Source organism: Sceloporus occidentalis, unplaced genomic scaffold (assembly GCF_023333645.1).
Source record: "Sceloporus occidentalis isolate IW3139 unplaced genomic scaffold, rSceOcc1.0.p SCAF_23, whole genome shotgun sequence".
Lineage (NCBI taxonomy): Eukaryota > Metazoa > Chordata > Lepidosauria > Squamata > Phrynosomatidae > Sceloporus > Sceloporus occidentalis.
The window spans coordinates 6,110,691-6,126,919 of NW_028317003.1; the positions used below are offsets into that span (position 1 = coordinate 6,110,691).

At 38.9% G+C, this 16,229-nt stretch overlaps 1 protein-coding gene across 1 annotated transcript; it reads right to left on the bottom strand.

Annotated features, from left to right (window-relative positions):
* Positions 1–814: 814 nt before the first annotated feature.
* LOC149300747 (MARVEL domain-containing protein 1-like) lies at positions 815–11,295 on the bottom strand. The gene is made up of 4 exons (XM_089484946.1): positions 11,155–11,295; positions 2,364–2,537; positions 1,777–1,896; positions 815–892 (listed from the first exon to the last, which is right to left on the bottom strand). Exons 1-4 carry the CDS (start codon positions 11,293–11,295, stop codon positions 815–817), a joined length of 513 nt encoding a protein of 170 aa, XP_089341072.1.
* Positions 11,296–16,229: the final 4,934 nt, after the last annotated feature.

A 16,229-nucleotide genomic window follows, 5' to 3' on the forward strand; every position in this document is an offset into this window, starting at 1 on the left:
TTCCTGATTTTCTAACGCATATTGACAGAGGTGTATCTAGGGTATGGCACCAAAATGGCACAGGCAGGGTGTATATGGGACAAAGATGGCACAGGCCGGACTGTTTGGGGACAGAGTTGACTTGTGCTGGGCTCCCCCAGATCCTGCTCTCCAGTTTTCCTTGACTTCTGGCATCTGGATTCTGACATCTTAGAAACTCATATCTGTTGCTTATTTTTCAGGAACCTCACAGCAAAACAATGTGTTTCTTGGGTGTTGGTTCATGTGCCGAGTCCCCACTGAAATCAGTGAGAATCCGACTAGAAACTACTCAAGTCCCAAGTGTTGTCGGGCTTAACTCATAGTTTGGGTTATGCTTAATTCAGGGTATAGCAAATAGACCATTGGAACTCTTGATTTAACTGGAACTATTTTGGGTGACACAGCCTTCTCCCCTATATGATAAATACTACCCATTCGTGTCATATTGCCTAATAAAACAAATACATAACATGTAATGAGTTTCTTCACATTAGAAAAAAATGGCAGCATATATTTTTTCCAGTTTTTTTATTACAGTTTTTTGTGGCACAATATATATTTAGAATTAAGACATTTTTCATGTTACACGATAGAGTGGTTAAATTAAAATAGACATTCATCTTGTAAATATACTTCGGTTTTTAGGAACAGGCATTAAAAATATTTATGCACTCGAGTTCCATCCCATGTTTATTAATAACCATACTGTAAATCTAAAACACTAAATATTATAAAGGTGAAATGATATGGCTTTTACAATATAAATATAGACAGTTGTGATTTCAACATTGAATTAACTTCTCGTTCTCCAAGCTTGAAAACTGAAATATGTGCTTGCAGCATAGCAGCCCGTAACCAAGAAGGCAAAAAACTGTAAAAAAAGAAATAAAAAATAAACAGATTACTAAATGCCTTGTTTATTAAAAAACATTGAAATAGGATAGTTGTGCTATTGAACTGTGTTACAGACAGAGTCGGTTTTCTCTCTAAATGACACTGGGCAGAAAGATGAATTTGCATCTATCCTGATGATATTTCTAAAAGCCTGGGTCAAACTGGTGGACTTTTATGAGCATTTTGGGTAAAGCACTTATAAAATATTGTCAGGATTATGTCTTGGAAGGCTATATTCTAGGTATTGAAGAAAGGGCTCTAAGTCTACTTTAGTTTCTCCTTCCTTGACATTCTAGAACATTGTCAAGTTAGTTTGGCCTTAAGAGAAACATGGTCATGCTTATGGAACGGTAGCACTATTCTACAGTTTAAAAATGGATTACGTACAACAAGTCTGGCTACATGCTGCATTCCATCCAGCCACCATGTCCCATCACCCTTAAATTAGTCACCTATGGTTGCCATACCTTGAAGGCTCCTAAAGGAACCCATATGGGTCATTTTAACTAGTTAATAGATTACCAACCTATGAAGGGACTTTCCAGTTGTGAAATAATTCGAATGACCCCATTTAGATGTTAGTTCCTTAGTTTTATTTAAGCATGGGGTTCTTCTAACAAGATTGGCTGATGGGAACGGTGTATGAGAAAGAACCAAAACTAAATAACGGGCCCTAGTTGTCTCCCATGGTGAGATTTTAAACTGAAACTTTCACGTTCTCTTCAATAACCTTTATATTGATTAATCATTATATATATATATATATATATATATATATATATTATTTTTTTTTTATTTTTTTTTATTTTTTTAAACCTCAGGAGTTTCAATGAAAGATGTTCTGCTTAATAGTGTACTTACTGCTGATGCTGTCCAGCTGTTGTAATTATGGCGACGGTGAATATCCTTTGAAACTGAGCTTGCATCTACTATAGCAGCGACGAGGTATAAAACAAAGGCACTTCCGTTAAAACACAGCCCCTAATTAACACAAAACATACAAAAGAAATAAGTTAAAACAATACAACAAAATCAACACCATCACACAATGGCCTAAATGGCTATTCAATTTCTTGTTACTACAGATACCCCAGTGTCTTCAGGATTTTGTTAAGAGGGTAAAAATAAATGTTTTATATACAGACACACACATTTAAGTATTCATTATTATTTGCACATACACATATCATATACTGTATATAATTATATCTGCATTTGCAGATAACCTAACATTTAGAATAATAATACAAAAGTTAACCAAGACTAGTTAAAATCTAATTAAATCAACCATGCTAGCAGATTATATGCTACTTGACGTGTATGTAGAATTTACAAAAGGAATATTTAACATGAAAATTACTAATAATTACATCCTGCCAATAAACTGAAGATTTTTTTCACATTGCGTTTTTTACATTTTACAAGTATAGAAACTGTGATTTACTTACTACCAATGTCCAAGGAACCTTGGTGATTTTTGTGTAAGCCCTCGTAATATAGATTAATAAAAAGAAGACTGTGAGAACCCAGGAAAATACAGCTACGAACATCACCCAGCCAAACGCAGGGAAGTGGAAATATTCAGACCCAGCGATGAGTGCCCAGACCAACAAACCGAATATCTGCAGGAGAGAACGAGAAAATAATTAGTTGGAAGGATGAACACCACAAGTAAATGTCACAATGATGTACAAGCTACCGGAGTGTTTCCACCGTTCAGTATATGGCTGCATCTGGATGTACACGGGAAGAAGAGAGGCTGCGAGCTTTGTTTAAAGGGGAACTGCCGCCACCACCGCTTTTAGCATAACAATTAATTTATCTAAACTAATTTGGTATTCCGGCCATATCAGGACCTATTGAAGTGGAGCGCTGGGATATGATGTTGTGTCCTGGGGCTCTGCCTCAATAGGTCTCAAGGAGGATGCAAACAGATTTTGACCATCTTATTCTTCTTTTGTACAAGGATGCCATATAATGTTTAATTTAAAATTGACCATTTTGTATATTGTAACAGTGATACAGGATCTAGTGATCCTCCATAAATAAAATGTAATGTAACGGGATAGGCATATGGCTATCGTAAACATAAATTAAAACCAAGGACCAAACAAGATTTCTATATTTCCTGTTACTTAAAAGATTAAATGCCATTTGTAACTAGCATGCGGCACTTAAATTATGGCACTAGGGGGCGCACACAGACCATGGTTGTTCTCAAAAAAAAATCTCTTTCCCTGCTTACTATATTGAAATGTACTTTTCCAGAACTACTGACCTTCCGTTTAAAGATTTCATAAAGAAAAGCATTTTTAAACACCAAAGAAATAAAAAAATGTAATTGTCAACAGTTAATACGTAGGTGGTACCTTTTAAAGCTGAAAAACATTAACAATGTACTGGCCTAATACTGATTTCTGGTGCTTATTCAATTTCTTGAGCATTCAGGAACAGGACACGAGTTGGAAGGAAGGATACAAAAGCGCTAAAAAGCGAGGAGGTGTATGTGTGCCAAGATGATGAGAATTGGCAGCAAACAAGAAAGCACTGGCACCATCCAGCCTAGTGAGAGAAACCAAACCAATAAAGGAACCTAAAGGACTTTAAGACAGCCAGCATAACATTGTTCACTATCCAGTCTATTTCAAAATATTACTTAATGTGAGATATAGAAAATAAAAACATGCCAGGCTTCGGACAATATTAAAAAATGCTGCCTTATGGTCATCACTCTAGAATCCCTGGTGGCTGTATGTGGAACTGCAAGTTAAAAACTTCAAAAGTCTGCATGAAAACAAAGCAGTTGCCTAAGAGCCCAGTGATATTTAATACTGATCACAGTACCATGAAAAAGTATTTACCCCTTCCCAATGTCTTCTATTTTGCATATTTGTCACATTTAAATGTTTCAGACCATCAACCTAATTTTAGACAAACATAACCAGAGAAAACACAAAATGCAGTTTTTAAATGATGATTCTGTGTACAGAAGGGAAAAAAGGTATCCAAACCTACATGGTCCTATGTGAAAAAGTAATTGCCCCCTGAGTTTCTAAATCAACCATAGTTCATTGATAATTCGGTTCAATTTAACTAGACAAATCCTGACATGATTAGTGCCAGCCCAGTGGAATCTACACATCTAATAAGTAGAACCTACATCCTGCAAAAGTGAAATAGGCTAAAATGTCTAAAAAAACCCAGCACATTATGCTGTGATCTAAAGAAATTCAAGAACAGATGAGAAACAAAGTCATTCACAACTATCATTCTGGTAAAGGTTACAAAGCCACTTCTAAGGCTCGGGGACTACAGTGAACCAGGGTGAGAACCATTATATACAATTGGAGTAAACCTGGAACTGTGGTGAATCTTGCCAGGAATGGCCAGCCTACTGAAATGCCTCCAAGAGTGCATCAACGACTTATCCGGGAGGTCACATAAGAACACAGACTAACATGTAAAGAATTGCAGGCCTCATTTGTCTCCAGTAAGGTCAGTGTTCATGATTCCCACAATAAGAAAAAGACTGTAGAAAAATGGCATCCATGGGGGAGTCGCAAGGAGAAAACCACTGCTGACCAAAATGTACACAAAGGATCATCTCACATTTGCCAAAAAACATCTTGATGACCCCCAAGATTTTTGGAATAATATTCTGTGGACAGATGAGTTAAAAGTAGAGCTGCTTTGCTGCTTCAGAACCATAAATGATAGAACAATAAATTACACTCTCTACCTGAAAATCATGAAGGGGAATGTCCAGTCTTCAGTTTTTGACCTAAAGCTCAAGAACAACTGCAGGACAATGATCCGACGCACACAAGCTACCTCTGAATGGCTCAAAAGAAACAAAATGAAGGTCAATCAACAGATTGAGATGCGGTGGCGTGACCTTAAAAAGCCAGTTCATTCTTGAAAACCCACCAAAATCTGTCTGAACGAAAACAAGTCTGCCAAGAAGACTGGGCCAAAATTCCTCCACAGTTATGTAAAAGGCTCATTGCCAGTTTCCTCAAATATTCGATTGCAGCTGTTACCGCCAAGGGTGGCACAACCAGTTATCAGGTTTAGGGGGGAAATTACTTGGGTGCTATAGATTTTGATGAACTCTTTACCCTAAACTAATTTTGTGTTTACTCATGGTGTCTATGTTTTATATTAACTCCTTCAGTGTAAGTTTTTTTTTTACTACCATAAACCTCATACGCTTTTTGCATTTTTTTTCCATATGTGGGATTCCACTTTTCCTGTGTTTAATATACCCACACTAATTATATATATATATATATATATATATATATATATTTAATTTTTTTTAGAACAAATATGGCTTTATTTGAAACCACAAAAAAAAAACTGTGTGAAAAAAAAACTTTAAAAAAAAAGATCAATTTATCTTGCAATTTTCTTAGAATTTCTTTGATAAATTAACCTTTAGTACCCTTTAGGGTAGTATTTTTAATAGTGTTGGCTTATGGGTTTAGGGGTAGTAAACAGGGGTGGAGGGTCATAGTTTTTACTAGGGCAATGGGACGTAAGGACTTTTTCCCTTTGTGGGAAGATGGAGAAATGTGTCTCACTCTATTCCCTGCGATCCCCCCTACACTGGTCACCTTTGACTTGCACTGCTGATCTACTCAGACCCTGCAGGGGATATCCTGTCCTCCTGTGGCCTTCCGGTTGATGTCAGCAGTGCATCTCAGGAAGGAATAACCGATCGTGTGGTCAGGCATTCATGATGTACCAGTGTACCAGTGCTCGTGCTGGGCGCCATTACGAATGATTGGTCAGTAGGAAGCTAGCAATCCTGGCTTCTGCTGAGAGGTGGGGGTCCAGGCTGTCAAAAGACAGTCTGATCCTCTGTGTAGCACTGCAAGAAAGTCCGAACATTCCAGGATGTCCTTTTTTAGGATGCACCATTATGTCTATAGGGGGCTGAAAGGGTTAAAATGATTTGGATGATCTAAAACATTTAAAAATACAAATACTTTATGACAGCACTGTACATTTCCTATAAGCATCGGTGACATTATTGTTTATTGCTGCTTCTATTAAATGATCAAACATTAACAATATATTCAAAAGAACCACTTGCCGTTTTATTTTTTAATAACCCATGCAATCTAAAAGGTTGAGCACAACAATGCTGTTTTATCTAGTATTGTGTAATGGCTTCACAAGAAATTGCCTGCTGGGCCACCCCCTCACTCTGGTGTTAGTATGGCTCTTTGGAAACATTTTAAGCTCAAAATCAAATACTTAATTACTGGAAAATCACGATGAATACTTGCAGCCACATTGTCGGTACTATTATCATCATGGGTTTCCAAATGTAATTGCAAATTATTTCCTCTATTTTATTCATTCCATTTTATAATCTTTAATCAATGACAAATTACATTCAAAAATCAATGCTACTTGAAAAATTCCTCAAAACTAGCATGAAACAACCTTACAGAAATATTCCTACAACTTGATAGTTATCAGTTGATGTTAAACTATAACTCTCATGATGTAAAGCCAGCATCTAGGCATAATGGCACTTCAATATTATTATTATTATTACTATTAATACAGCTACTACTACCCAGTTTCACAGAGCTTTACACATTTTAGCATCAAGTTAAATGCAGTTAAATCACATACAACTAAAAGAATACAAAAAAGGCCACTATTGATCAAATACTAATCCTAAAACAGCAGGTTATAAAATACTTCCATATAAATGGAAGATACTTCCCTGCAATGTTTTTAAAGGCAAATCAATAGCCTTTGTGGGTGATATTTCTCAACTGAGCCTAGTTCTCTGTTCTCTGCGAAGGTCCCTTAATAGTCATATAATCACATATCTGTCTGAAATATTAAAGTTCTAAAAAATACTTCCATAAAAGAATAAGTCACAAGATAATTTAAGAATCCTTATCTGTGTTCTTAAGCATATTAAGGAAAAAATCTAACAGAATTCCTGATTTCCTGAGGCTCTTCTTTCGATTTCTTATTTTAGGATTGATTTTGGGCTCAGGTAGCCTTATTTTCTTGATAAATTAATATTAGAGTCAATTTGGCACCTCCCCCAGCTGCTCCTACTAAAATCAGGGAGCATACCTTGATATGCTTCTGGCACATGCTCAGTAGAATGTCCAGGCTAGCAGTAGTAGCTAATCACATGCATGTTTTCTAAATGCCAGTGTTTTAATAGTATACATTTGATTGGCTACTTCAATTGGAGGGATACTGAGCATGTTCAATATGTTCACATGTTATTGCTTCTGGGTTTCAGGAGAGGCAACCAGGTAACAATTTAAATGGGGAACAAAGAATGTCATTGCAAAAACATTTACTTCAACATATATTAAGATAAAAATACAATTTTGGGGACTGTTTTTTTAAGAACAAGTTGACTGATGGGCCAGAATTTGGTACTAATGGACAGATGCTAAAATCTGAAAGCCTTTACAGTCAAAACACAGGAAGGGCTGTCAGAGATTTACAGACAATATAGTTTAATTGCAGCTTTATGCCCATGTTTAACTATCTCTGGCTTATTTGCCACAAGATAGCGCTAGCATTTCTTTTAGATCACAATTGTTTGTTTCAAATCAGCTGATCTCTTTGATTAGGTGCCATCCTTAAACTATCTAACAAGTTCACATTATCATCTACAAGTACATGATTTCCAAGGATTTACCAACTTCTAAAGATGGTCTCCAAAAGGTAATCATGATATGATATTTCCCTTCTGTTGTTGTGAAATAAAGATGTGGCTGTCCACATCAAGCAAAGGCAATAGACCTGAAAGACTTTCTAGTAAACATTCTATGCAGAACCCTAGGAAGCAACAGAAAATGAAAGTTATTTGCGTCACAAGTGTCTGGGCCAACTGTAGCCTTCAAAATGGACAGTTGAATGCCTTTGGGTCATATTTAATTTAATTATGTATGTGTCATTTAGAATAAGAATAAAGGGTGGTATCTTCTAATTTATAACATTTCAATTTAAAGCATTATAAAACAGCACATTTATGCTTTTTTAAACATACACAACACAACATCTTGAGCACCAGGAAAAAAAAAAACACTTAGAAGGTATAGATTATTCTTTATGGTCAACCTTTCCTAAAATTCTTTACAAATTAAACAATTCTTAATCTAAGCCAACTGTAAAATGACTTGTATACTAATCATAAAAAATGAACAGTTTTTATATATATCTATGATAAAATTGTCAAGGTAATTAGCCAGGAACAAAAACAAGAGCAGAAGACATAATGAATGATTAAATAATGCATTGGCTATTTGCACATTGGCTGGCTCTATAATTTATCCATGCTTGGAAAAATGTGTTAAGAAAAATGTGCCATATACTGCAAGATGAAAATGAATAAGCGAACCAATGTTTGAATAATCTAGTAAATAATTTAACAAAAGATCATTTACATCACATTACACAGCAGTGTGTCCTCTGGGCCATGTATTTAAAAAGTAACGGAAAAAAAAAAAAAGAATAATGTAAAAAAAAATAAAAAATACACATTTTAGACTACAGTATTTATAAATCCTTTTGATTTTACATTTCCAGTATGGTTGCTGTCTAGCCAGTATTGTGTTGGTAGTATAGTAAAAAAAAATATTTTAGGACAGTCTCATCCAAGATATAAACAGGCTGCAATTCTATCCATAAAAGATGGTAACCCTAATGACCAAGTGATGTATTTAGGTCCAATGCTGCCCTTGGCCTAATAAGCTGCATGCCTGTGGTTCTAATATGGCACATGCAAGCTGTTTGGGGGCTAAAATAGCTCAGGCAAGCTGTTTGGGGACTAAGATGGTACAGACAAGACAGTTTAACCCCTTAAGGACAATGGGTTATCCTCAGTGGCGTCTCCAGCTTTCATATTTGGGGGGGGGGGCAATTATAAAACGCTACATATACACTATAATATATATGCGTTAGATATGTGTTAGACTACATAATCTGTACTTATCTCTTTGAAGTAAAGACTATGATTGAAATATGATTTCAAATTAACAGCTGAACTGGCAGTTGTTTTTCATTCTTTAATATTAGACCCTGCTGCCGATATATATCTATATATTTGCCTCTGCTGCCGCCAATATATATAAATATATATATTAGACCCTGTCGCCAATATATTTAATACTGGAAAAAAACTTGACCCCAGGAAGGCATTTCTTTGGGCCCTGCTCCACTCACCCTAGCATGCAAGCACTGACTGCAGTCTTCCCTCCTCCTGACCCTACTGTGACATTGAGAGGTCCTCTCCGCAATACTCATACCCTTTGTCCCTCATTCACTAAGCCATACCTCCAGGGCCGGCCGAAGACTTAACGCCGCCTGGGGCGAAGTTTAAAATGCCGCCCCCCGCCGACGCCGGGGGGGGGGGCGGCATTATCTACCCCCCCCCCACCGGTACTTACCCTTAAACGGTCCTGCGGCGAGTCTCCCTGTGCTGCCACGGTGCCGGCTTGTAATGCTGAGCGCCGGAAATTCACGTCACTTCCGGCGCTCTGCATTACAAGCCGGCACCAAGACCGAACAGGGAAACTCGCCGCAGAGGAGAGAGAGAGGGGCGCCGAGCGGGTAAGCGAAAACCACTCGGTGCCCCTCTCTCTCTCCTCCGCTTCAAAAAAAACAGAAAACCCGCCCCTTCTGAAGTGCCGCCTGGGGCAATTGCCCCAGTCGGCTCCATTGTAGGGCCGGCCCTGCATACCTCTCCTTTACTTAATCCCTGCAGTTCAGGTATAGATCAAATAAACACATGTCAACAGCACATGCATGTATAGATCAACTGAATAAGGCATAAAAACTCTATTTGCAGGTATATATAAATAATGTATGGAAACATAGCATAGCAGATATAGATCAACACATAGAACCTGACCAGCACGCAGATAACACACATAGGATTTGCAATCTTTGTCCCCAAACAGCACAGCATATGACATCTTTGTCCCCAAACAGCACCAGCCTTTGTCCCCAAACAGCATGCTACCTGTGCCACCTTTTATCCCATAAACACCCTGCCCGTGCCATCTTTGCCTTTCCAAAAATCAATTAGTTCACTTACCTTCAGACATCCTGTGGTGGGAGCGCGAGGCTTCTGTCTTCAGTGTCTTTGTCTTGGTGCGCACTGCTGAGCGCTGGAATGAAACGCTCAGCATGAAACGGCAGAACCGCGATGAAGACGCTGAAGACAGACGCCTTGCGGAGGAGAGCGAGGGGCGTTGAGCGGTTGCTGAACCTCTTGGCGCCCCTCTCTCTCTCTCCTCCGCGTCTAGCGCTTCCTCTGGGCTGCAAACAACAAAAAACAGCGTTTCAATTGGGAGGGGGCACAGCATGATGTAGGGGTGCATGGCCCCCTCACCCCCCCTGCCGACGCCACTGGTTGTCCTTAAACCCATTAAAAACAATGCATTGTGAGCCTGTACATGTACGGGCTTTGTCATGAAGGGGTTAAAATTATCAATACTGGAACGATTGTAAGAGGTCCTGGCATAGGAATAGTTTGACCCCCTCACAAATAGACTTCTTGTAAAAGAAAGTATTACATTATGATATATTGTTGGTCTATAGGTCACTGAGTTCTGTGTTTCAGAAGAGACCAGGCACAATCACTTTTTATTAACACGCTAACTGCCATAATGCTAGGAAACCCCAGAAAATGCCAACAGTTTGCCAACCGTAATGGGTTAAACCAGAATAGTAAAGTAATCACAACAACCAGGGGAAAAATAAGTTAACAGCTGTTTGTCCAGCAACTACTACATACAGCAGTGCCTGCCACTTTAAGGAGTCGCGTGGCTGATGGTAATGGGAGCCAAACGTATGTATAACAGACAAGTGAGATATACAAAGGCCGATTCCAGGAGCTGTGATTAAGCAACAGCTACAACACCACATAACTAGGGATACTGAAAGCGGCAACCCAATAATGGCCAAGTGTCCTGGGAGTTGAAGTTCTGCAGTTTCCTCATTCTGATGTGTTGTGGAATCACAGTCACATAGATCTCATAGGGCATACAGCAGCATTTAAATCACATGTAGGAGACAAACATATACATTGCAATGGCTAATTATGGGGCAATTTGGAGATGATTACATTGGTATCCATGGTGATTGTGTGATATTTAAAGCTCTGTCCCACTAATGATGTATATCATATCATGTATATGTATCAGGCTTAGTATCAGCAGCAGCTAAGTCCCCAATACTCACGATTTCTGCCAGCAGGAAGAGTCCTGGTGCTGTCCAGATGAAGTTTCTGTCATAGGAGAAGCTGGCACTGCTGGAGAAGTTCTCACTGTACGAACTGGTTGTGGTGGTCACAGTGTTGGATCGGGGCCGCTCCTCGTCCATCTCCCCTGTAGAAACCCCCCAAAAGCACTTAAACAGAAACCTTCAGGCACACTAACATTTCCACCTTCTCTGCTTGTTAGCTGATCTGGAAATATACAGAGCTTTTATAGCAACAGGCACTGATGGTTTCTTTAGGTGGCAGGATTCACACCTTTACTCCTATTCTGCTGTGATGGGTATGCAGAGGACCCAAAACAAAAGGGAGTAGTTAGAAGTGACTCCACCACCTCCTCCTCCTGCTCCTGCTGGGGCAGGGCGGTGCTCAGGTAGTGTTTGCTCTGCACATTGTATAGATCCCATCTACAAGATTTCACTCGAGCTGCCCCATATCTCTGGAATCTACTCCCAAGGAACCTTCAGCATTCACCCTCCCTCCCAGCATTCAAGAAACATCTCAAAACCCACTTCTTCAGACAAGCCGCACCATCTTCGCTGCTAGAACTTCCCTGTCACTGATACAACCACCTCACTACCTCTCACCCTTTCTATGTGCCTTATGTTTGTCACCTCATTCCCTCAAGATTGTAAGCTTGCGAGCCGGGCTCTCTCCACCTAATGTATCGGTTTGCCTTAGTCTGTCAATTCTCATCTTGTCACACCCCTTGAATGTATGTATTGTATTAAGCGCTGCGTAAATTGTTGGCGTTATATAAATAAAAGATAGTAATAATAAATAATAATAATCAAGCCTGGAAAAATAGCAATTGGCCTACAATGCAGACAATACAAATAGCTCTACCTGTTGTGAGTTTTCCAAAAAGTCCCTGGTTTTCATATCTGATGCTAGCAGCTGTCTCATATCTGATGCTGGCAGCGGTGGGGGCTCTGAAAGGAGAGTGTGTGATAATAAATAGGTTACTCCAGCAAGCTGTGCCAGGGTGATGCCACCTGTCATAGGGAGCTGGCTGGCTGGGAACATTATTGCCTCTGCTAGAAGCCTTTGATTTATTGCCCTCCATCAGGGAGTCTCTGCACTTTCTCTGCTCAACAGGGAATAGGGAAGTGGACTGAGTATTGATCAGGAAGGGAGCTCCAAAAACCAGGACTGTTCCTATCTGGATCAAGTCATCTAGATTAAGAACACCAGGAAAGGACTTGTGATCAGGCACTGCAAACCCCCACGAGAAGTAATGCTGCAGTGTAAGCAGGATTGTCGGGGTTTAATACCCAGAAAATGGATAGAATTCAACACATCTCCTACTATTAAAAAAAGAATCAAAATTACTATTGGATTTGGTAACATAAAAATGTAACAACTTGCCAGACTAGGCCAATCATTAACCCTTTCTTTACTAAGGTTATATATTGCTGCCTAAAACCCACTTTTTTCTCATTTTTAGCACATGCATATTATTTTATTTGAATCTCCAGTCCAGCCCCACAACACATCACGTGATATAGTAGTATAAGTATGGTAAACAAAAAGGCAGAAAAATTTTTTTTTCCTTATATTTCTCTTTTCACCCAAAATTAATACAAAGATATGCTAATAGGTTTATGTAGTGGCATATACATGTAGATTACACACGTAGCCCATGTAGGTGACAGTACACAACATATGGCAAGGGAGGCACACAAATGTATACATACATATATATATATATATATATATACACAAAGAAACACAAGAGGAAAATACACTTTTCACAAATATGGCACCCAACTTTTATGGACTACAACTCTCATCACCCTCATCATAAAGCTGTGTTTTTAAAAACTATTTGAATACACTTTGTAAGGCTGCTGATCAGTCACGACTGGTTAGCTGCGCTCACTTCCCGTGCACAAGTTTCACTATTATGTGTAGACACGACCCTGTTACATTATGTCATCACTATAGGGTTTACAGCCTGCTACTTTGTGATGGAATGTCATGAAGGGCGGAAATAATTACGGTCCACTTTTCAAATATCTATTTTAGAAGCATCGTTCCTGCTTTCTTATCTTCTATCTTTAGTGGTATTCTCTTTGGTGTTAAGAAACTGTATATGTCTGTCTCACAACGCTTCACAGCAATAAAAATAAGACTAATGGGAGCGTGTGTGTGTTATACAATGGCATATTTATCAAATTAACCTTTGCAGGCATGTCATTTTATTTTTATGTTTTACCTGGAGGTTTAATCACATAAAAACAAAGTTTATAATCTTTACAAAAATTTGAAAGATTTTTTTGTTCTACTTTTTATGACAACATCAGTTTCTGCCTTTTGTGTTATTGTTTTTCATTCCACAGCATTAGAAATGATGTGTCTAATTCCACGTTTAGTTACAAAGTGTTAAATTCAGCAGATTAGGTGCGAGATCACAATCAATTAGTTTCTGTAAACAAAATGCTCTCGCTTCTGAATTGACTCAGTTTCATAAATTACCGTAGGTATCAAATGAATAGTCTAACCATGCTAGGATAACACCAGGGAGACTTTGAATGACATCGTCGACGGCAGCAATTATATCAAGAGTGCAATACACATTTTTTGTAAGCGTCTCGAGTTAAATGGCCATCACGGCACCCTAGACAACCTATATGGATGATTTCTCATACATGCGCAATGTGAGAAGCGTAGGACATTCACACTCGTACCATAATAATACAGACAAGATTACTAACCTTTATTTATGACTGTCATTGATAAGATGCCAACACTTTAGATGTGCTAGTTAACTTTTTTGACACAAAAAATGGAAATAACGGTTGAAGAAAGACATGTTCCTATAGTGTAAAAAAAACCCTGGTTCTTAAGGAGTTAAGCTGCTTCTATAGCAGTCGCTTCCCAATGTGAAACGTCAGGTCATCACTCGATCTAACTGCAAATGCAACTATTTATTCTTTTAATACATTTTATTATGGTTTTTTTTTATCTGTTCATTAATTTTACTTGATCCACAACAGCTTTAAGTAAAACAGCTACTAAGCGCCATTTTTCTTCTTCAGTATTTAGTTTTATAACTCTTATAATGCGCACAAACCATGAGAACAACAGGGCCATTAATTTCTATGTGTCGGTATTTTTACCGGTCTGGCTAAACTGTACAGAACGATAACAAAAAAAAACTAAACTTAAAAATGATATTTAACGGGAAATGAACTATTAGGCCTTGGACAATTTTCTTTAAAAAAAAAAAATGAAAGATAAATTTTTTTATTGCAACTCTAGTATATAAACAGGTTTGGCACATCGGAGAGGTTTTCTTCATTCATATAGTAATGGTATTCACCAAGCACAAGGGAGGCATTTTAATAGATTCAGAAATAGGGCATACCGGGGGACTTCCCAGGGTAGTCTACCTGAAGCTCTTCCTCTTGTGGTTTTGTGAAGAGGCCCTAAGGCTCTGGGCCAAAACCAAGAGAGTTCCTAGGTAGGCTATTATCTTCAAGGTAAACTGAAGGGTCCTGCCAGCGGCTATTGCGGACATTACAGGGTTCTGCATGCAGACTTTGGTCTCTTATTATATGTAATGGAGCAAGCGTGGTGGGACTAATTTGTTTATCTAACGAAGACACAGTGGTCTCTTATGCTGCTTTTGGCTACGGGGAACCAATTGGAGAAACCATGCCTGAGATGGGGGCTCAGTCTCACCGAACCACAGCAGATTTAATGGCATCAATAACTTCTACAAGCTTGGTTACAGATGGTGTCTGGGTACAGACTGTTTGCCTCATTTGGATGTATGTATGTATAGACATTTTTATTTATTTAGCACTAACAGATGTGCTTAGTGCTTTACAGTTTACAATATAACAAATAGAAAGTACAATATGTGTATTCAAAAAGTAAGTACAGGAGTCATACAGCACACTGGGGAACTCTCTGGGTTTCACCTTCACACTCCGGGAAACAGTGGCGTGACATCAGCAGGAACAACCACCGACATCAGCATCAACGCCTGCAGTGTCAGCTGGATTACCTGCCTGCACCCTGCAAAGAGAGGGCTGCAGGTAACCGGAGCAATAAAGTTCCCAGGTATGGTCATACACAGTGATGTACTCGGCCTGGCCCAGGGCAGCTTTTCCAGCAGCCTCCCTTTGAGGCTGCCGTCCTCAGTGCTGACGACCATTAAGTCATAGCCCAGCGCTCCGCATCCTAAAGCCACGGAGCCCCTTTTGTTGCATAATATGGAGGCTGTGCCGGTTTAGCAGAATAGCTTGAAGAGGAGTGATATGTGAAGCAGAGAGAAATAGAGTAGAGTGAAATATTGGCGGATTATACAATGAGGGGTATGCAGGATAGTGTAATGTCCCTCACCTGATACTCCTGAAAACCCATCTCCAAGTGGGTCATCAGCCTGCTATGTCTTTGCCACAGTCCACACTATTGCCCTTCACACAGATTACCATAATTCAGATCAACTAAGATCTAGCTGCTAAATTCCACTATAGGACAATCTATGCCTGCCGCTCTTTAAACAGAGGAGTTAGAAGTAGTGCAGGCATATTGAAGCATTAGAAAATGTACTTAATATTTGCCTTCGAGGGTCATTGCACACTCATAATACCTGCATTGTTTCTTTGCTTCATAATCTTTGTAATGTTTGCACATCCACAAAAGGGCAGTAACACAGTAGCGGCCAGGATCTCACTGTACCTCACTAGACACGTTTACAGGGTAAATAATTAATGGTATACATTACAATACAACAGGATATTACCGACGGTGACACGGTTAGACTAGGGAGATGCAACATATTGTAAGTGAAAAATACTGGTCCATTGCCAAAACAAACCAGTCTTGACTTGCGTTCGTACAATTTTCACAGGACCTGCTGTTTAGAATGAAAATTTGCTAGGACCTGAGCTTCTGAATCAAAGGCATCTGTTTAATTTTGTTTACGCTACCTGAGTCTGTAAGGGTTAACCCTTTCAAATTCTCACAACAACACCTGTGATCTGGATTCACTCTGGCAGGTGCACGAACAAAAATGTATTATATATAG

Bases quoted from the DNA above. Each gene is read 5' to 3' on its own strand.
- LOC149300747 (XM_089484946.1), bottom strand. From the start codon at position 11,295: ATGGACGAGGAGCGGCCCCGATCCAACACTGTGACCACCACAACCAGT. The intron at 2,538-11,154 runs GTGAGTATTGGG...TCTCTCCTGCAG, and splicing joins TCTTCCTGCTGGCAGAAATC to ATATTCGGTTTGTTGGTCTG. The intron at 893-1,776 runs GTAAGTACACTA...CTTTTTTTACAG, and splicing joins ACAGCTGGACAGCATCAGCA to TTTTTTGCCTTCTTGGTTAC.